This window comes from Etheostoma cragini, chromosome 20, assembly GCF_013103735.1.
Source record: "Etheostoma cragini isolate CJK2018 chromosome 20, CSU_Ecrag_1.0, whole genome shotgun sequence".
Taxonomy (NCBI): Eukaryota; Metazoa; Chordata; class Actinopteri; order Perciformes; family Percidae; genus Etheostoma; species Etheostoma cragini.
This window is the reverse complement of record NC_048426.1, coordinates 1,173,384-1,195,714: the sequence shown is the minus strand read 5'-3', so window position 1 is coordinate 1,195,714 and position 22,331 is coordinate 1,173,384. Positions and strand designations below refer to the sequence as shown.

Below are 22,331 nucleotides of genomic sequence, written 5' to 3'. Positions count from 1 at the left end.
GTTTAGTTAGACTATGAACAACACTTTGTAAAGTTAAATGAATGCTGTTCTTTGAAAAATGGCAAAAAACATGCACATTTGGTCACAAATACATTCATGGATGTTGATTAAATAGTGACATAATTGCATTTTGTACTATGTCTTCACTTTTTTCATGTCCTAATCATTACATTTGTGCCCTCACTAGTCACAGCTTATCAAAGACTTTACAAGTTACTGCTTTTTATAAAGAGATTAAATTAATATTGAGCAGAATTGACTTCAGCCTATCGGTCCGTCCCTCCACAACAGTCCCTGTTTCTCCCGTGGCCCCTTGGGAAAATGAATTGCCCACCCCTGATCTAGCATGATGCGATAATCTCTCTTTTAAAAGCGTAACATTTGCTTGATGGCGGGATCCCTAAACCCACCTGGGAAATGCACCAGAGTCTTCCACAAACCTAGAGTAAACACTGGGTTGGTATTCGCGAGTTTTATAATTGTTAATTGTCTGTTTGAATCACCATTTGTTAGTTTAGCAATAACTACTCTTCCTGGGGTCCACATATGTCTTTGATTTTGGAGAACAGAACCTTTAAATTGTTCTTTAAAGTAGTGGCTACTGAGAAAAACACGTATTCAAGGTTTAGAATACATAGCTGTTTCGGATTGTCTCTGGGTTTCAGATGTTTGTACCCTTTTTGTGGTAGTAGCACAGTTAGTTCAGTACCACCAAGACGGCACTAACCTCGCAGCAGTTTGAGTACTGGGCTTGAGAGTGGTGGCGTGTGCCTCTGGCCCTCTGAGGCAGCTCTGTTTGTCTGCGAGCTGGGAGAGCTGGGAGTCCCTGCAGGCCCGGCCTGTGTCTGCACTCATAGATGTGTCATTACAGTGTTGGTGTGCTGTTCGCTAACTGCAGAGACCTGCCACGAGAAAGGAGCTGCATGAAGCTACGCTAATAAAACACAAACAGTGAGCCGGCAATATCCTGTGTGTGGGTGGGGGTGGGGGTGGGGGTGTGTGTGGTTGTCAGTGTCAGAATCAGAAAAATCTTTTACATGAATTTGAACAATTTTTACTTTTTATTACAACATACAAATCGCACAACTTACAACATCCCCTCCCGCAGAACACCCCATTCGTCTTCACCACTTATTTAAGGAAAAATTAACGGGCATATTTATTCAATGCAATACAATAAAATATTAACAAAATACACAGCTGTAGACCAATAACACACATGTATGCGGTGTAGTCTTTGTGAAAGACTTAGGCGTGCCTAAAATGTTGCTAAAGCTAGAGCAGAAGTGTTTAAGATACTTTCATTAGGTGCTGCACCTTGACCTGATAATGAAAAACCCTGTCTATGTGACAAAGCTGCAAGCAGATTGGATACGTCCCTCCACAGGACATGGCTTCTTAGCAGCCTCCAGGAAGCTCAGTACTTTCCCCGTTTTCTAGTGTAGACATTCTATTTTATTTGCTGATACGGTGACCTAAGTCCATCCATTGCAGAGTTAGCAGAAGTGCATTGTTGCAATATAATGTCATATGTTTGGCCTGTAAAGTTGTCATAACTTGACAACATCCTTGGCCTTGGACTTTGTGCGCCACAGCCCACACAGCGGGCCTATTGGCCTGCCCGTCTGCAGCTATGGTTGCAGGCGAAAGTCTTTTCAATAACAAGTAATTCTTAGGGCCACATGTGAAAAAACGTATTGACTTCTGAGTTTAGTCAAAATTCTGGAAAAAAAAATTCAGATTTCCGTAGTTGGAGAGTGTAGGTATATGTTAGGAGATAACATAGGCACAGGCTAATTACTGCAGTTTGGACTTACAGCTAATGTAAGTCCAAAGTGTCTGCAAGCTTACCCTGTACTATACAGTAATTCCTCTAATGTGCGACATTAAATCGCGTGGTTATGACACAATCGTTGGTCCATTTTTACAAAAATCGTCTTCTACTGAGCCAAAACGTGAGCTACAAGGTAATGGAGCCTTTGATACATTGTTGTGTTTCATTAGAAATAAAGAACGGACAAATAGTCTTTAAACGCTTCAGATGTGAAGTTATTAGCTGTCAAAGGGGCGGCAAAATGAATGGCGGCCAATGGGATGCTAACTGCAGGTGATGGCTTCGTAGCATCGATCTGGCGCCATGGGAGCTCAGCTTAGAGGCTTGGTTGTTATGTAACACACAACAGGGTTCCATCCTGGAATGTTCAGAGCCGAAGTTATGAAAGAATAACATGAAAACATAAAAAAATTAATTAATTAAAAATTAATATTGGTCAAATGTTAGAACAATTAAGCTAAAGGCAGCTTGATTGTGAAAACATAATCACAATTATTTTGGCCTACATTAAAGTCATGATTATTTAACACAATGACTCTTTGAATTTTGGAAAGATGTTGCATTTATTGAAACTTAAAAGCAGTGAATGAGTTAAACAAATCAACGGTGAATTTCCCCTAATACTTTACAATTTGGACCTTTTTTTTTTTTTTTTGCTCATTCTAGACACAAAAGAATAAAAGTTTACTTGCAAAAAGTAATGTGCAAAAATAATATTTTTTCTCGAATACAGTTATTGTGATTGTTGGGGATTGAAATTGCGATCAAAATGTGATAAAATGCACTACGTTAGTTACGTTACTACAGTCCATATTGCGATTTCGATAAAATTGCCATTGATTGTGCAGCCTGGGGCTGTAATCTCCCAGTCGACTAGTCGATTTGTTGGTCGATACGTTCTGGTTCGACAAAAATTCTGATTGGTCGATTTTTTTTTTTGCAGTGTTATTTAATCAGGTGGAAGCATAGACCGGAACTGTCAGTGGGTTGGAAGCACTAATTGCCAATGGGGGTGTTTTCAGAGCATCCCTGTTTCACAGGTAACAGTCTGTCTTCAGAACAACCCCCTGTTTTCTTTTTTGTTGGATTAGCCCGACCCACTGGGGACCGATTGAAGAAAGAACTAGAAGGCCTTGTTTTAGTGGTTTGCAGAATATTTCTTTAATTGTGAGTGTTTAATTTACAGTCAGTCCTCCTCAACCATGTCGAAGACATCGCCAGTGTGGCAGCATTTTACAGAAATAGATAACGGGGAAAAAGTTGAATGCAAAGTTTGCAAGCAACAGATTGCATATCTCAGCTCGACAACAAACATGGCGTATCACCTAAAAACGGTAAGCTAACTTGTCTGCGTTAGGTTGCCCTGTCTGTTTGGAGTAGGCTTTATGAACATATAAGAATTGGCATATTTAATAGTCTAATGATGGTTTTCTAACTACCGGCGCACCCACCTGCAACTACGGTAGCCCCCCAGACCCCCCAGACCCCCCCAGACCCCGCTGGATGTTCAGCCTCTACCATCCAAACGCAAAAATAATATCACGGAAGGAATGTGGACTTTATTGCTCATGATATGAGGCCCATTGCTGTTGTGGAGGGCTGAGGTTTTAAGAACTTGTTAATATACAGCGCCAGCACGAGTAAGAGTAAAAGCTTTAAACTAAAAGTCTCTTCGTGTCTCCATGTCTCCGTGTCTCCGTGTCTCCGTGCGGGGACACAGAGCGCTGATGCAGCGCTGTCAGAGCCGACAGACGAGTGGCATTTTAGTGCAAAATAATTAGGTTAAAAACGATTTAATAAACTGCAAATAGCCTACAACGGCAAGTACTGCGGTACAGTTAATTAATCTTCCATTTTTTTTCCGCACCCCCCCCCCCCACACCCAACCAGTCGATTTTTTTTTGGTTTCACGACTTTAATCGACCAAGATTTTCTTTGGTTGATTACAGCCCTAGCGCAGCCCTTATAAGGATACTGTTTTGAAAATATTTTATTATTTTGAATGGCAGCACATATTCCCAATAAAGCAACTTTAAAAAGAGACAGCACAAGAATTGAGGTTTTGGTTGTTATTTTCATGGTGGTGCAGGGATCTTTCACTGGCTCCTGTAGCTGAACACAGGGAGGAGTGTGTCCTCTGCAGACGTTTTAGTGCTGAGAGACTGTTTTGGAACAAGACCGTGACTGGGTGTGTTAGCCGAGTCATCGCACCCTGAGACCTACATCAGTAGTGATCCAATCTCTGACTGCGCCTCAGTGTTCCCTGTGTAATTCAGCTCCCCTCTGCTGCTGTGTAATCAAGCAGGAATTGATCAGGCAATAACAGAGGCCCGGGCGCCGTACTGTGCTATTACAGTGTTTGCCGCTGTCCGTCGCCATGTCGGCCTCCAAATAATAATTTACTGTGAGGTTTAATCATTATTTGCTGCTTGCTCAACCACCAAGGAGCTGCATAAACCAAAAAAACCAAAGTGGCCGTAGTTATTGTTTACCTGCCCTCTCGCTGCTCTGCTGACTGGCCCTTGCGTAGTAAAGGTGTGTGTGTAATCATTTCTGTGTTGTCACATCAGAATATTCTGAGGAATTAGAACTGCAAGCTGAATATTTTAAGCTTGAGATAGTGACATAAATCAGTTATCGGTATTGCAAAGTGTATTTTTGGGGGCTTTAGCCAACATTGTAGTAAGGGAGGGCAGCTAGTGCATGTCTTGTAAACTATTTTCTTTTTAAGAAAACTGTTCATGTCGTTCATAACTTGTCGAAAAAACCCACAATCCAAATATATGGAAGTTACGAATGATAAAAAACAGCAATGCTCACGTTTGAGAAGCTAAAAATAGAAACCAGATTTCTTTGATAAATGCCTGACTCACTGTCTGTGTCGACCCACTTAACATCTCTGTGCTAAATTGATTCCTCAGTTTAATAAGTCATGAAGTAACAGGATCAAGCCATGCCTCTGTGAGGCTTTACTTAGGCACGCACAGCGGTGCTTGGAGCTAATGCTAACATCAGTATGCTAACAATTTCTTGTTGGCACTAACTACAAAATACAGCTGAAGTTGATGGCAATGCCAAGAGTTATTTCGGCAATATTAAGTCATAAACCAAAAGTTTTGGACTAATTGAAATATTGCTATAATGATCCGTCACTCCAGGATTTCACAGCTTTTTTTTTTTTTTTTTTTTGAGATTGTTGCAGCTGTTGTAAAGAATTGCAATAAAAGTTATGTTTTTTGTGTGTTTGTTGCAATGAAGTTGCTTGAGACAAAGAAAACTTCAAAAAATTGCAAAATCCTGGGGGGACTGAAGGATGATGATGATGATGATGATGATGATGATTCTAAGATAAAAGTCAGGGAATCGCCAAAGTGCCAGTAAGTCATCCTGACACCAATGTCTGAACCAAATTTCATGGCAATCCATCTAATAGTCTGGACCGGTTGAACAACCAACTTTTCCAAGCCGTGTTGATAGCATTATTAAAAAAAACACCAAACATTTCCAGTTTTAAAAAAAAGGTGAGGTTGTGTTGTCCTGCTATTTGTTGTGACGTGCACACTTCTCAGTACACACCAGTGTCCTCCCGAGGTTTGTGGAAGACTTAGGTCCCCTTATTTGCTGAAGTTAGGGGTCCTCCCTCAAGAAAATGTTACATATTGTAATTAAAAAAAGCGCATCACATCTGGACTAGGGGTAGAGGACACAGTTTCCAGGATTTTAGCTCAAGAACGCACAATGTAACCTCTCTTTAGGTAGTCTCTTTACCTCTCCTCTCCCTTTCTTTCAGGTTGACGGGGCCCTCCGGTCATCTGACGGACGGTCCAGGAAACTATAAGTACAAGACCAAGTGCACGTGGCTGATCGAGGGACAGTAAGTAGAATTTATATATTACAAAATGTATATTAAGCTTGAGGAAATAAACCCCAATTAACAAAATTGGTAAAAAATATTAATTAAATTACCGGCCTGACTCTGGAGATAAAACTGAGTTTAGCACTCATATTTCTGTTTATGTTCTGCTTGTTTAACGTTTTATTTTAAATTTTTTGAAAATTGCCCTTTACACACATTTACAGAGGATTTGAATTGTTATTTTTAATTATCGATTCTTATCATTTCACAACAGGGCTGTCTAAGAGGGGGCAACCCTTCCTTTATGCAGGAGAAACCCTGTACTTGTAACACCTGGTTTTGTCCAGACAGTATAACTATGTTAAGTTGTGATCCAAAAATAATAGATTTTCACATGATCTTTGGAGGTGGTCCGACATCTTTGCCGCTCATAATGTCCTGGGCACAGAAAAACCTACATGTGGTCTCCAAGTAGCCAGAGTGAAGACTGTAGACGCACCACATGAAACCAACACTCTCTCTAATTGATAGCATCCATTAAATGAGCTTCTGCCATTAAGATAAAAAGCTAAGGAATGATTCCTAAAACCTTGAGACAGTTGAAAGGCTTATTGGGAAAACCTGAGGCTGCAAGTCGATATCTGAAAGGTGCTCATAAAGATTGGTTTTATACATCGTCTGCACTGGCGTCCTTCACCGAGATCCAGCATTAGGAACATGCAGTACTCAGAAGGTGGTGGAGGAAACTAGATGGCACAGTAATGGTGTGAAAAGAAATACTTTTAGTCAGCATAACAGCGCCACAGAGTATCGATTTAGAGCGATGATTCTTAATTTTTTAAATTTTTTGGTCTCCAACACATTTGAACCATAAACTTTTTGATCACATTTGCATTTTATGCATTTTGCCAACAGTCTCCTTCGGGAGGATTAACCACTGGCAGAAGAAGTATTCAGATCCTTTACTTAAGTAAAGTACTAATAACACACTCTGCAAAGTAAAAGTTTGGCATTGAAATGTAACTTAAAAGAATGTCATTATCATCAAGAAAATGATAAAAGTATCGCAAGTAAAAAGTACTTAATGCAGAAAAATCTTCATATTTTAGAAACTGGAAACGATCCAAACAGTTCTGTTTTTAATCGGCCGCAGCGGCCACACACAGCAGAATTTTAGTTCACTCTCATTGAGATTGACTAGAGACAAAATTCACCGTGATAGAGCAAGACGAGAGCGAATCGCCGAAAAACGTCTGACCAAGATGGCGGAGGTTATCAACGCTGTATCATGAGAATATGCATGTTATTAAAATGTTTCTACACAAACATTGGTACTTTTATCAACATGAATTGTGTTTTATATGATAAACAAACTTAGTCAGGGCAAATACACTAGCTAGCCGACATGCTAATTGCTAACATGTTTGGACACTGGATTTCATTGTAGCCTAGTCAGGCAGCTAGCTAAGCTACTTGTGCGTTTGTTTGATTACATGTTTTGATGGCAAAAATTGACGCGTGTAACAACACAGATTGTTGTTTTTATGTCACGCAAACTTAAACAGGGCAAATACACCCCTGTAGATGTTAGTTTAAACACTCAAAAAACACACATGACAAAATGATTCAGCTAGCCGACAGGTCAATCGCTAGCATGTTCGGACATTGCATTTCATTGCAAGCATAGCGAGGCAGCTATACTGTAAATGAACTTAGCTACATCCCTCCACTGGTATTAACCAGGAGGTCACACTCTTGTTTCCTTGGACAGGACGTGTAGATGTTGCAGGGTTTTGAACCTCTGAGCTTCCTGTTCCTGTATGGCTTGTCTAATGGCCAGGCCACCCTGTTGTCCAGTGGTTTCATTACACACTAATAGCACTTTAATATGCTGCCTTGAGACCTCAGCCCCTACTTACCAAGAGGGTAATGCAATGACACGTGCATCAAAATGACAAGAACACTTTAAAGCCTCGGACATGCGTTCCCTCTCAGCTTTCTCTGTGGTAAAGTGCGTCTGCGGCGACTTGAAGTAACTTTACCCAAAGGCAGTGAAATGATGAGTACAATAATACTACACTCTGTGTTGTGCTGCCATGCTCATAGGAACCTCAGTGGTAATTGCGGATTTTTGGAATAGAAGTTTCTTTGTCAGATCTCTCCACTTGCTCATTACTTTAAATTCATTATTTACCAGTCACAAGCCTTCTTATGTTTCTAACCAAACCTTGGGGCTTGTGCCATTATTCAGTTTTTGTCTGTAAAGGGAGGGAGGGAGGAAGAGTCACCACTTCACTCTAAATAAAATTGAGAAGAGAAAAATGTGACCATTCATAGCATTTCCTGTACATCTTGTGTCCTCAAGTCGAACCTAGATACACGAAATGGATCTTTGTGTTCTTCCCTGCTCCTATTTGAAGGATTTACATTGGCGATGGTAACCAAATTTAGAGCAGACAGTTTTAAGAATCTCATGAATATCTTGGATCAAAAACCGTTTTATTTTGTCCTTCTCTTTTGCTGTCTGCTGAGCTTCACTGTAAGGGATACTGACAGTTTATTCCATTGCATAGTGTAAAATGTGCAATATATAATGTCACCTGTGTGTCACCGGTATCTTCTACATGATACAGTATAACTTTATTGCCCAATTAAACAGCTGGGATTTACTTTGCAGTACAGCAGTTATACTTGCCACAGAAACAAAGAAGAAAATAAAAGAATATTAGGTGGAATTTTGAGGTTTCTGTTAATTTTCCTTGGTTTGTTCTGTGATTTCACGCTAACATGGAGCCAGGGTGGGAGATATTCACCACCAGAGAAATGCTAGTTAAGTGTGGATGTAGGCGTTAAATGCTTCCACCGTATGACCATTTAATTATCCACCGGTTATATTTTTAAAATCCCATTTATTCTTTTCAAATAGTCAAAGTGGGCGGACATTTTGCAAACGGCCTCTGAAATGATAACTTTCCAAAACTAGTTTCAAGAGTGAACGTGAATGGGTAAACGAAGTATGAGTGTCAATGCTTCTTATTCACAGTTGTAAAGTAATCTTAAGGTTTGGAATTCCAAGCAGAAACGTTGACAAGCCTCATTTCCAAAGGTATCAAATCAGCATTGTGGCTGCACATGGAGTGCATAATCTTCAAAATACAGTTTGTCAGGATTCCACACACTGCCAAACTGGAAGGTCGTGCAGGCTGCCAAATATTGACACAGAAGTCGCTTTTGCATGGAGAGCAGCATTTTGAGCTGAGCATAGAAAAAGTTTGTGCCCAGGGCTTTTATGTTTCTGTCTGGTTTCTTGAAGTTGAACCAGTTGGAAATGTGTTTTTTTTTAAAGTACTGCAATGCCAGAACATAAAAGTGAATTAATAATGTTGGATGCTAGAAGCTATCAAAGCTTCGAAACTGCGCCTGTTGCACCCACCAACTCGCAAGCTGATCAACTGGCTTTTGACCCGCTGGGTCAAAACATGTGTGATATTAAAGACGGATGTTCTCATGGTCTTCCTCTGTGTGTGTTTCCCAGGCCCAACACCATACTCCGATTACGCTTCAACCACTTTGCCACCGAATGCAGCTGGGACCACCTTTACGTGTACGACGGAGACTCCATTTACGCTCCGCTTCTCGCTGCCTTCAGGTACGTCTGCTGCGGGCTGGGCGCAGGTTTTAGTCCAGGTAACCGTCAGCGTGGGCCGGGTATTGTTCAAAAAACTTCTGCACCAATACTATAACTTGAATACCAGTTCTTGAACAATACTTCTATGTCCATTTGAACAAAAAGACATACAAAAATGACACATTAGCGCACACGTTTTTATTTATTTTTCAGCTCTAGAAGCATGCTGATTATTAGCTTACTGACGTTGAGGGTATTTGGTATTGAATCGGGCTAAACGATTTATCGATTTGAAAGAATGTGATGGTGATGACCAGGATTTATCCATTGTGCAGTTTTTAGTTGAATGTTTAACATTTGGTTCACTATTTTATATTGCTCTTTTCATTATTATATCTACACTTTTTTTAAATGCTGAAACAATTTTTCATATCACAGATTATTAAAATAACTTTCAGAGCGTTTTGTTATCAGGAATAATGTAACTATAACCTGTTTTTCACAGAGCACAACCATGTAATGTGCAATGTAATCAATGACAGCTTAAACTACTGTCAGTCAACACACCACCAGACTCTCAAACAAGTGTAACGTTACAACTAAATAAAACTGTAACATGATCAACAGCCATAATAATTAACCTGATGGCAGCCTGCGGGACGTAAATGATTAGCCTACATTAATTAACTCCCACAAGTTTGGAAAGTAACCAAACGCTCATTCATCTTCTCATAACGAACGACAGTCAGAGTAAACCTGCCAAAGGTCGTAGCTGAAGCAACAAGCAAGCTAACGTTAGATGGCCAATGCTGAGCTGAACATGTTTACTCACCACAGGTTACTCACCTATTTTGCGTTCAGCGCTTCTTTGTTTGGGTCTTGTTGTATGACGTCTTAAAGCCAAAGTTTATGATGAATGGCGGAGCAGCTGCCGCTGTTTGTTGTCAACTCTCGCTCACGTGCGGCCGCGCGCAGCAGATACTACGTGTTAAGGTAGGCAGGTTATAGGTAACGGAGGAAGGTAATAACGGCAAGCTCAGCCGACTCTTCCTAAAAATAAACATTGTTCACGAGTCCCGCACCTCGAGTCGGAGTCGAGTCTGAAGTCACTGTGTGTGCGACATGACGTTACTTTCTATGCATTCTTGATTAGTTCCATAACTTTGTAAAACACAGGCAGCATAGAAGCAGGGCGACCAGCTATCCCTGGTGTGTGGTTAACGTTAGCGACCGAGTTAAGAAGATAGAAGAAGGCCGCTTCCTCCACATTCTGAAAAACTACATTGTCGACATCTGTGTCCATGTGTGCCGCTAACTGAAACACACGTTCTGTCAGAGCGTCTAAACGAAAAATGATAAAGTCAATACTTATAACGTTAGCATTGTTTTCAAAAACAGTTGCTTAATGCCTCCTGTCACTGACAACTTCAACGTACGTAGCCATCTTTGTTGTGACTGTGACCGGTGGCATGTAAATTCGACCGTGCAGTGAAATGCTGACCAACCAATGGGCAGAGGTGGACCCCTTAAGACCCGCCCCTCCTCATTTGCATTAATGAGGCAGAAATACATGAAGAAATGTAAAAGTGACAGAAATTAATACCAGCGGTGAAAATAAATAGGGTAGAAATGCAAAGGAAGAATAAAACAGACCAAAAATTAAACACACACAGAAATAAATACATTTAAAAAATAGGTAATTACTAAATAAAGTTGAAGATTATAACGGACAATAAATAAATAAGGTAATTATTACAAAGGTAAATATATAAAGAAGCTAATTAAAAGAGATATATACATTTATGTCTCACTGTAAAATTTAATTTATACCTACATTTATTTGTTCATTGTATCTTTTGGGGCAATTAATTGTATGCCTATTTATTTATTGAGCATTTATTTATTTCTGTATTTATTTTTAAATATGGTAGACATGGTCCTCCATATTAACGAACCACTACCACACCAGTAAATGTTTCCATAAATGAGTAAAGACTATTGTTTTGTTCAAATAAAGCCTGTCCTTCACCTTGTACGGCAGCCCCGGCCACAGTGTATGAATGTGTGTGAATGGTGAATGTCTCCTGTAGATGTAAAAGCACTTTGAGCAGTTGTTAAGACTGGAAAAGCACATTTACATTTACATTTACATGTTTACATGGTAATAAAATGTGACTTTTGCGTTGTTCTTGCAGTGGTCTGATTGTTCCTGAGCGCTATGGGAACGAGACGGTTCCTGAGGTGGTGTCTCAGTCCGGCTACGCCCTGCTGCACTTCTTCAGTGATGCTGCCTACAACCTTACCGGCTTCAACATTTCCTACAGGTGAGAGTAGCACAACATTGAAATAGTTGAGCAATAGCATTTTATTAGAAATAACCATGGATAAAGCGGAGGCAAAGTTCTGTTTTAAATCGCCTGTTTGTTCCATTTTTCAAAAGAAAAGTGCAATCGATTTTTAGGATATAATCCAAGCGTCTTCCAAAAGGCTTAAAGTCAGCTCCACGTGCAGGTCCATCCTCCCAACAAAATGTAACTTCCTTGATTTTTGAAATCTCAGCTGTGTTGGCGACTTCCACATATCAAATTACTCATAATCCTCTGAGCGTGTGGTGCTGCCAGGCCTCAAGGTTTGAATCTTTCAGGGTCCACGCCTGCGTTCTTGTTGGTGTCAGTCCCTGGATAAAAGTATCCGCTAAATGACAATTACTTTGATACTAAGCCCTGAGATTAGAACCTTTTGTACAAATCCATGTTTGTTCTGCTGACTGTTGAGATTTATTAAGATGAAGGACCCACTTCGGACCCACTTCCTGGGGACATGATGACACATACAGGGCTCTCACTTTCCGCCTGATTCAGCCTGTGCGCTGGCGAGGCTGCTTGACAGCATTTTATCCGGAGGATCATGTCCGACTGCTGCTGTCCATTTGATGTTTTTGTTGCATCACTACACCACCATCCACCAGCCAGGCACACTGGCATGTTGTTGTAGTGTTTGGTACTTTTTGAGGGATGATGTTGCTGCTCAGGCATACCATATGGAAGCAAAGAAAGTCCACAATAATTAGAATATTATTGCTAGGCAAGCGTTATAATGTATGTAACATAGTGACGCACGTTTGTCCCTGAAGTAAAGAGTGGACTCCAACAGAGCTGTTTGGAGCAGTTTGTGAACAATGTTTCTGCTCGAGATGGTACGTCCCTTGGGGGAGGGGGACTTTGGGCTTTTTTACTTTGTAAACCTATTACATGCACAAAAAGATGTATAACACAATAAAGGAAAGGGGAAAAGCATAATATGAACACTTAATATAAGCAACAGAACACCTAATTGAGTTATAAATACTGTATCCTTAATGTTGAAATTGAAGTGCCACTGAATTTAAAAATGATATAAGAAATATGGATGTCACGATTTCTGTGTGTGTGTGTGTGTGTGTGTGTGTGTGTGTGTGTGTGTGTGTGTGTGTGTGTGTGTGTGTGTGTGTGTGTGTGTGTGTGTGTGTGTCTCACACACACACACACACACACACCGATAGTTTGGAAAATGACGATAATATGGGTCCGCCGATATTGGTCTGGCCCTAAAACTGACTGGGTTGTGTTGTTTCAATGTTTGTTGTTCCCAATCGGGTATTAGATTTTATATAGGATTATACAAATTTAAATTACTACGGCTTTACTGTGCTTCCATACACTAGCGTTACTTCAGCTATAAGCAAGCAATGTGCCCATCTTTGCTATCTATTGTTTGCCATGTGCCATGCATGTAGTTGGTCTGTTTTTTTTGCCTAGTAGTGGTACTCTGTCCTGCCATTTGTGGGCAAAGTGGGGATGTACTGTGCTATATTTTGATACAGATGCTACACCAGTCAAGAAGGATTTTTAAAAGGGTAATCTTAGGTTTCTCTGGTACAAGCAACCTTATAAACATAAATACTGTTTATGAATCAGTTGCAACAACCCACTGGGCTCAGTTCCATCTCTTGACCCCTTTTTTTCTACAGTAGCCATTACATTAGTCATTTTTCTATATTCTTGTCAGGTTTCCTTATTATTTATATTTTTTATCCAAAGATTAATGACCAAACCTCCAGCTACAGCTTCAATCCACACATGTGTTGTGCATTTCCTGCATGATGTCTTTTCTTGTGTGCTGTCAATGCTCATTACTCTGTATCCGACATCAATCAGTCATTTTCTTTGAGCTGGTTGCATTGACTGACATAAAAAGGCATAAAAACCAAAGTGAAGCTTGCCCGTTCCAAACATCTGCAGAAGACCCAATGGACCCCTGCGGTACGTCCCTTGTTCATTGGGAGTGTCACCATAGCGATGGGATTGAGAAACCCAGAGTTTGATGAAAGCAAAGTGCCCCCGGTCTTTGGTGTGTCTGCGAGGTGGAGGAGCCGAAACATCAAACCATGAGGCTGCCGAAGGCACATGAAAGAATGACGAGGGCCCTTTGTGTTGTCTGTGTCGCTCCCTTCTTCCCTCCTGAACACAAACATCCCACTTCCGTCTCTTGCTAGAATGGATAACGTTTTCTAAGAGTTTACAGCAAAATGTGTGACTTTGGCTTGTTAGAAAACATTAGGAACATTGTTTTGTACACAGCTCACAGTGTTTTCCATATGAAAAGGCACATGTAATGCTAACAATGTTGTATATTTTTCATAGGGTCAACAGATCCTGTAAAAAAACCAAAACCAAGAATGAATTTATCAACAAATAAACAAGTAGTGTCTAAGTGTCCACCTAATATATCTTTAAAATATAAAAAAGACATCAATGAGCCAAACTGGGTGACATGCTCCTTCATTACCATAAACTCACTCACTGTAGTTTTATTTTTGTTCAAGCCTACATACAGCGCTGCTCATAAGTTATGAACCCGTGCTAAAGTTGACTAAACAGAGGAACTAACACATCATCTTTTTAGAAATTAATTTCAATGGTGAAGTGCATGTGATGATGTCGGGCTATTTTAATTCCAAAGGCCGAGGGAACTTTATCAGGATGCATAGTATCCTGATCCATGAAATAACTGGCCTTTAATAATAAAAATGTGCCTGCCTCTATGGGAATGTAACATAGGGGGGTGTACACTTATGCCTCCTCTATTTTAAGGAAGCACATTTGTTTAATCACAATAAATTATTCATTCATAAAGAAAAATGTCCATAAACGTTTTTTTCCCAATTTCTAAAAAAATGTATTCCTCGTTTTAGTCAGCTTTAGCATGGGTTCATAAACTTATGGCACCACTGTACATTGTGCTGCTTCTGTACGTGCTCACTGAGGCCCAACTGTGTCTTAATCCTGTTTGTGCTGTTTGCTAAAAACTACAGTGCCAAGTCCTATTAGTAAATTGCAGACTTCTTTTTAAAATGACAGTCTACATATCCTAATTATACGCGTTTACATGTTATTAGTTTGTAGGTGTACAGTATGTGTACATATGGTTTCATCTAGCTGAAGCTGCTTTAATTTAGCGATATTTTGAAGTCTATATGTTTAAATATTAGGCTGTTTGCATAGTTTTTACTCCCTTAATTTGCAGGCGCATGGTACAGTCACTGCAAGTCTTGATTTAGTAATGATCTACCGTTCTCAGGATTCTCAGGATGAGTGAGGTTACTCAGACGTGCCATCATTGGCATGTGGATGATTCTAAAAATAGTACAAATGTTCTAGGACAGTTTCTATGAGGAAGAAATTATGCAATTTGAAATATTCCAAGTTATGTCAACCCACTATGAACGTCAGTGAGTGTTCTATGGATGTGTGACTCACTTTGACGTCGTACATTTAGCTTTCTCTTTGTGAAGTTTCAGTAACCGTAGCTTTCCAAAGACTCGTTAGTTTGCTTTCCCGCCGTGGGTTCCTCATTATGCTGTGTGCGTTGCATTGTTGGACAGCAGTTTATCAGCACAAGTGTACTGTTCTGTATGTTTCTATTGGAAACTCAAAACCTGCTTAAAGATATGTAGCATGGAGCTTTGAGTATGTATAGTTAACTGTAGACTACACTTGAGCCTTGATTTTCTTTTTTTCTCCCTTTCCCCCCAGCTAATATTTGTTTCATAATGTACAGTATGTGTGGAAAGTCAAATAGGAACAGAATCAACCTGTCTGTTTCAGTCTGTACTGACACCTGAAACAATGTTGATACTGAAGAAGTCAAATGGGATGATTGTGAGATAATCATCAGTTCTTTTATATTGTATATTTATACATATTTCTTAATGGAAATATAGATGTGTGTCCACAACCGATATGGCACATAAAGTACTGTATACCTGGAAAGAGCATGCTCTGATTCCAGCAGGATAAGTAGCATGTTTTTTATGCTTAGGTTTGATTTTGTTGGCGCAGAATGTTTCCATTGGGTGCTGACAGGAAAAACTCGATGTACAGCAGAAAATACCTGTTAAGAGACACGGAGAGCGTCAGTAATGCTGTTCAACCTCACACTGGGTGACTTTACCATCTGCTGTCCTGTGCCTGCGGGGACTTAATGTCTGCCAGTTACCTCAGCCTCTAGCTCGATGCCTCTCGGTGCAGACGGCCCTCTGAGACCAATGACGAGTGTTGAGGCAGGCGCTTGACCAACTGATGAGGGAGGACGATGCCAATGAGCAATACCTTCTGCTGTCTGGAGGGGGAATGTTTTAGCTTTCAGCCTCGAGACGGCTGTGGAGCTGCTCGCACGAAGCAGATGGATCTCTGTTGTTGAACGGCGTTCCTGATGTTTTATTCAGAGTTTACAGTACACATATCAGGCAGGGTTTGAATCCTAGTTTCTCACCCTCTCTGCTTCTTCCTCCTTTTCCCTCCCTCCCTCCCTCCCAGGGTGAACACATGCCCCAACAACTGCTCAGGCCGGGGCGAGTGTCGCGTGAGGAACTCCACTGGTGCGGCGTACTGCGAGTGTGAAGACAACTGGAAGGGGGCAGCCTGTGACGTCCCCTACTGCCTGGCCGACTGTGGCTACCCCGACAGAGGCCACTGCCAGGGAAAGACCTGCATCTGCAAGACCGGATGGCAAGGTGGGCGGGCACTGCAGCGCCATCACTTTGGCCAGAGACATGACCTCATTGTCTCATAAAATAAACTACAATCTCATCCTGTAGGCTTCAATTACAAGTTACCCTATTTAAAATATAATAGCAGTGCAACTACTTCAATTACTTTATCAAAGTAATGTTACTTATTTTCAACTTCTTATGAATTGATATACGATTAAATATAAACAACTCTGGCAAAATATGGTACTAAAATATGGTAATAAAAATACATCTTTAGTACACATTAGAAGTCCCGACTTTAATATGGCTGCGTGCAGTTACTGTGCGCTTACTTCATTGACTTCTATACTTTCCACGGCAATAGCATTTCGCCCGCCGTCGAACATTGTTTGCATTGCATGGTTATGTTTGAACCCTTCTGAGATGTTTTGTATCAAAGGTCTTTTTTTTAATATTTCCAGCACTGTAAGGGGATTTCTATTTTGGAGCCATAGTGGCAACTCTCACAGCTCGAGAGGCAATTTACCGGCTGCGAATTCAGAACCCATCGATAGCATCAGAACGGCATCAGACTTCACTAAACGGCTGTGGCTGCATATGGCTTAAGAAGACGTGCACATGTAAAATATGCAAAGCATCAACATTTGACATTCAAAATATGGCCTAACTTTACACAAAAGAGTATTCAGATGTTACTCCCAATGCAAGCATGAACATTTTTGTAGGTAACTGTAATTTAATCATAGTCTTCCCTTTTATTGTGTAATGAAACTTGTTACTCCCCTACGCTAGCTTCAGCAGACCCAGTCGTGCAAAGAGCTGCATATTTTACATAAGAAGAGCAAACTATAATTGTACATAAATATGAAGAACACAGACACGGTTTTACAGGCAAAACGCAATACAGACGCCGCTTCCTAAAACAGGAAGTAAAGCTGGCCAAAAAAAAGCAGACGCTGTAAATGTGTAAATCACAAAGCTCATTAATATCACTTCCTCGTCACTCAGGCACAAGATGGGACCATAATTACACCTGTGCTTTCCATAAACTGTCGCTGCTTTAGCCTTTTATTTTAGTTGCAACCCTGGCAGTGGGAAGCGACTTGAGAGCAAATATATCAAAAATAAATAAATAAATAAATAAATAAAAACATAATTCAAACACACGGCTCAAGATGGCGACACATGGCCTGTACGTAATTCCCTTCGCTGAAAATCTATATCATTCATCAAAATCCCGATCAGGGAATGTTAACGGGGTTGTCTGTCTCTAAAGGTTTCAACTTCTAGGAGCGCACCTCTGACTATCCACGTACCGAGCTCCAGCAGATCTTCTCAGAGCGGTGACGCCGTTCTCAGCCGTAGTACACTATTGATTGGTCAGTAGGAGGTGCTTTTACACCGGTTGATCTCCAACATAACCTCGTCCCAAGCAGGTTAGGCGTTACCATAAATTACCACAGAGATCTAACACGGTTATCCACCGTCATGATGGACAAAAGCCTGGCTTGAACCTGAAGTTACCTTGGTAACACCTTCCTCCTCCCTCTACCTATACTCTATGTATCGATGTATGATTGGGAGAAAGAAACATCCAACACCCAATCATTTAGTCATCTCGGTCTAAAAGAACTATTTTTTTATGGATAAATCTGTTGGTTATCACTGTTATCATGTTTGTATCAGTGTAATATATTATTAAAATAAGAGCTTTTCAGCTATTTTCTTTTAACACATGCCTTGGAAAAAATACATCAAAGCTTCCCAGTAAATATCCCATGCATCTGAGCAGTAAGCAGCTCCAATAAATCAGTTGGAGGTTTAGTAAAGAGACTATCTGTCCAGATTTTGCCTGCTTATCTGGTGATTCAGCTCAGTGCCTCTTCAGCTTTAAGCCTCCACCAGCATTATCCGAGCTCCCGCTGCCCCCACAACATCCGTCTGCTGTAACCTGATGGACTTCAGATTAACTTTTTGCAGGATCAGCCTCCTGATCTTTTTGGCGGAGTCATAAAATACTGAGACGTGTTGTTTATTATGGTGATGACCAGACACTACTGTATTCCTTTTTGAATCTGACCTTAATGGCGTTCTAACAGCTCGATCAGTTCTTAAACGGCTGCACTGCTCCACTCTGCACAATCAGAGACAACGGCTTCATTTGATTGCAGTTATATCAGCAGCTCAGTGTGCTCGCCATCTAATTACCAAAGCTGAGGGAGTTGAGGAACAGACTGGCATTTTCTTTAGCCTTTATTACCCTGTCATGGTGTGTTAGCCCAGGATTAGCACACTCAGTGTCCTCGGCACTGCCAGCTCCCAAATGAACTAATTTTCTACACAGACAGTGCAAAAGCAGACAGATGTCGGTTTCTTCAAGCCAGCCTTGCCTTTAATCTCTTTCACAGATGTGTAGCTCACAACAAATCACTTCAATCTTTAAGGAAAGCAACGGCTGCATTTGTTTTATTTCTTGAAAGGCCACCAAAGTGCAAAGGTAATTTGGCTTTCTAATTGTACTGAAGGTATGTTAGCCACCAGGGATTTTTCTCAGCCGCTGAACAAAATAAAAAGCGGAACGGGAGATTTGACCTTGATTGTCAAAATGAATCACAACTCCTCCCATCACGTGGCAACTTCTGCATTGTTTCGATAATGAACAATAAGGAACTCCCCCAGCGGTTAACATCCTGTTTCTGCAGTGTGATGGAGTGATAGCAGTGATTGGCTGGTGCATGTTTTATTCCAGGCAGGTTTTATCTGGGTCTTTCATCAGGTAGGATGGACAGACTATAGATCAACAAGACCAATAAACTTGATTGACTGAGGCCAATTTTTCTGTTGCTGATTCTGCAGTTGTTTGCCAAAAAAACTTCCCAGGCTCTTGTTCCCTTCATTGAGAAGTGAATCCGGTTTATGCTTTTATCATTGTTCTTGTCCCATAGCAGGGGAAGGCAGCTCTTAAAAACAGTCATTCCTCTCAAATGAGTAACGTCCTCATTGTTTGTTTTGCGTTTTTTTTTTTTTTTTTTAAGTTAAATATCCCTTAACCAAGTAGCAACGGTGCTGAAAAAAGAAGCAAATGCACAACTTAAGAAATAAACGTTTGAAATGATAACAGCCTGGTACTCAAAACTGTTTAAGGCTCTATAGCTAAGTCCTGCCTTTGTAACAACTGTACGGGGATCATAATAATCAGTCTTAAAATGACGCGTAATTAAGGGAACTCTGCTTTGAGTGACAGGTGGGTGGCGAGCGTGGACTGTAGGCTTCCTTTAGCCCACCCTTTCTATGCTCCAAACACAGTCCATGTTCTGCAATGAATCCTTTTTTCCATACACAGCGTATAAATATGCAGTTAATAAACTTTAGGTAACTACTTTCTAATGCTAAATTACTCCACACCTGCATAATCAGGCTGTTACATAAATGCTTTAAAATGCTTCTTTAACTCCCCTGACCTTCCCTTTCACCTCTCACTTTCATAATTCAAGAGAAATCAATAATAGATCCCTTTTCCCCCCCACCTTCACAGTCAATTAATGGAAAGTTTTTGTACCTTCTGCCAAGCTGCAGTCCATTAAAGTGGAATAATGAAGCTTAATCCTCCCTTTGAATGCAAGAACCTTTTTTTTTTTTCTTTCTCAAAGCTTGTTTTTGGGGGCTTTTTTCCCATTATTCAGAGTGACAGTGGATAGACAGGAAAGGTGGAAGAGAGAGAAGGGGGATGGCCCACAGCAAAGGGCTTTGCAGCTGGCCCTAAACTCGGGCCGCTGCAAAGTCCCCAGCCCGCATGGGGCGCACGCTGAGCTAGAGGTCGCACCACCTTTACTTGTTTTTATGCTGATGCTTTTTATTTAATCTCTCACAAGGCAGTCTTTTTCTATGCTCCAGTATCAGGTTGGGGCTTGTTTATCTTGTTTAAAATAACTGGGCTTCCTGCTTCATTTAATCTCCTGTGGAGCCCTGACTCTGTGCTGTTTTTCCCTCCTCAGGTGCGGACTGCCTGGTCTCTGTGCCTGCCAACTCCTCCTTCTGGAGCCGCGAGGACTACGCCGAGGCTGGGCTGGCCAGGGCTTCCCACAAGGCAGTGGTGGACCAGGGCATCATGTGGGTCATCGGCGGCTACGTCTTCAACGCCTCCGACTATCACATGGTCAAAGCGTGAGTACTCTCCACTGAGGCGTTTGGCTGCTCCTCTCATCAGAGAGAGCTGCAAGACATTAGTCCTGCTGTTGCTATGCGACTGGGGAATGTGCTTTTGAAACAGTGTCTCTGTTGCAAAGATTTAAATATTTATTTTTAACTTCCATGCCAGGAAGTAATACTAAAGTAATACTTTGCTGTCAAAAAGTCCGTTGGCTTCTTCCTGCCGGCACGGTCAGTTGAGAATCAAGAAGAAGAGGAACACTGCTCTGTGTCGGGCACAGTGAGTGAGGGATGTAATTAAAACCATAAAATTACAGGATTAGCTGATGCTCCTCACCCTGAACCCCACCCAGGAAGATTTCGACACTCCCTGGGCTCATATTTTGATTTTGTGGTTTGCAGGCAGACCAAAGCCCTTTTTATTCCTGCTCACGGTCTCTCATACGAGACTACATAGCAGCACTGCTCTACACAATGCTTTTGTTTGTTACCTTGACATAGTTGGCTTGGACAGTGGCATCCAACTACTACTTAGTGGAACTGCTTTGCTTTTTCACGATGTAGCTGCAGTGTTGCAAGTATTTCTAGAACAGTGTTTTCTTGAGTAAACATACCTCTACCCTAAAGTTAAGAAACCCAATGAAGCACATAATGAGTGGTATTTCTCTATTCTTTTAGATAAGTAGTTTGATGAGGTTTATGTTTAAGTCCATTAAAAGTTGGAGCTTTGATTGGGGCACATGCTGTATCCTGGCTCCGTAGTTCTTTTTACCACAGTCCTATGACACTTTGATTTAAGGAGATAAACAAAAACCATTAAAGCTGCACCAGCCGAAGCCCACATGTGCAACTGGGGAAAATGCAAGTGAAGAAAAATAGTTCTGGGAAAAAGCATGCATCAAGGCAGTCTCCTGAACTCCAAACTGAATTTCACAATGGTAAAGAAAGGTGATTAAAGCAATTTTGAGCGTGGCATGGTTGTTGGTGCCAGACGGGCCGGTCTGAGTATTTCAAAATCTGCTCAGTTGCCTGGTGTGATGAGTCTCGATTTCTGTTGAGACCTTCAGATGGTAGAGTCAGAATTTGGCGTAAATAGAATGAGAACATGGATCCATCATGCCTCGTTACCACTGTGCAGGCTGGTGGTGGTCGTGTTGTGGTGTGGGGGATGTTTTCTTGGCACACTTTAGGCCCCTTAGTGCCAGTTGGGCTTGGTTTAAATGCCACGGCCTACCTGAGCCCTGTTTCTGACCATGTCCATCCCTTTATGGCCACCATGTACCCATCCTCTGATGGCTACTTCCAGCAGGATAATGCACCATGTCACAAGCTCGAATCATTTCATATTGGTTTCTTGAACATGACAATGAGTTCACTGGACTAAAATGGCCCCCTCAGTCTCCAGATCTCAACCCAATAGAGCATCTTTGGGGTGTGGTGGAACTGGAGCTTCGTTCCCTGGCTGTACATCCCACAAATCTCCATCAACTGCAAGATGCTATCCTATCAATATGGGCCAACATTTCTAAAGAATGCTTTCAGCACCTTGTTGAGTCAATGCCACGTAGAATTAAGGCAGTTCTGAAGGCAAAGGGGGTCAAACCCAGTATAAGTATGGTGTTCCTAATAATCCTATAGGTGAGTGTATGTTGTTGGGCACTTTAACAAACTACAAGCCATATTAATGCTTCGCCACCTGTTGTAATGTTTAAGGAATTTCCTCATATTGTGTAATTGTTCCCCTCCATCTTACTGATTTTGAAGTAGAGAAAGAAGAGGATCCAGTGTAATTTATGTTCTTAAAGGTACGAGTCAAGGTCTCCATTTCTAA

General features: G+C 41.1%; 1 protein-coding gene across 2 annotated transcripts in view; it reads left to right on the top strand.

The window, feature by feature from the left end:
- The window catches only part of atrn (attractin), a 144,937-nt gene that overhangs the window by 8,586 nt on the left and 114,020 nt on the right, over positions 1 to 22,331 (top strand). For both annotated transcript variants that reach the window (XM_034857749.1, XM_034857748.1), the window contains exons 2-6: positions 5,625 to 5,708; positions 9,226 to 9,339; positions 11,514 to 11,642; positions 16,176 to 16,372; positions 20,347 to 20,515. In XM_034857749.1, coding sequence (XP_034713640.1) covers positions 5,625 to 5,708; positions 9,226 to 9,339; positions 11,514 to 11,642; positions 16,176 to 16,372; positions 20,347 to 20,515 — 693 coding nt within the window. The remainder of the gene's footprint in view (positions 1 to 5,624; positions 5,709 to 9,225; positions 9,340 to 11,513; positions 11,643 to 16,175; positions 16,373 to 20,346; positions 20,516 to 22,331) is intronic.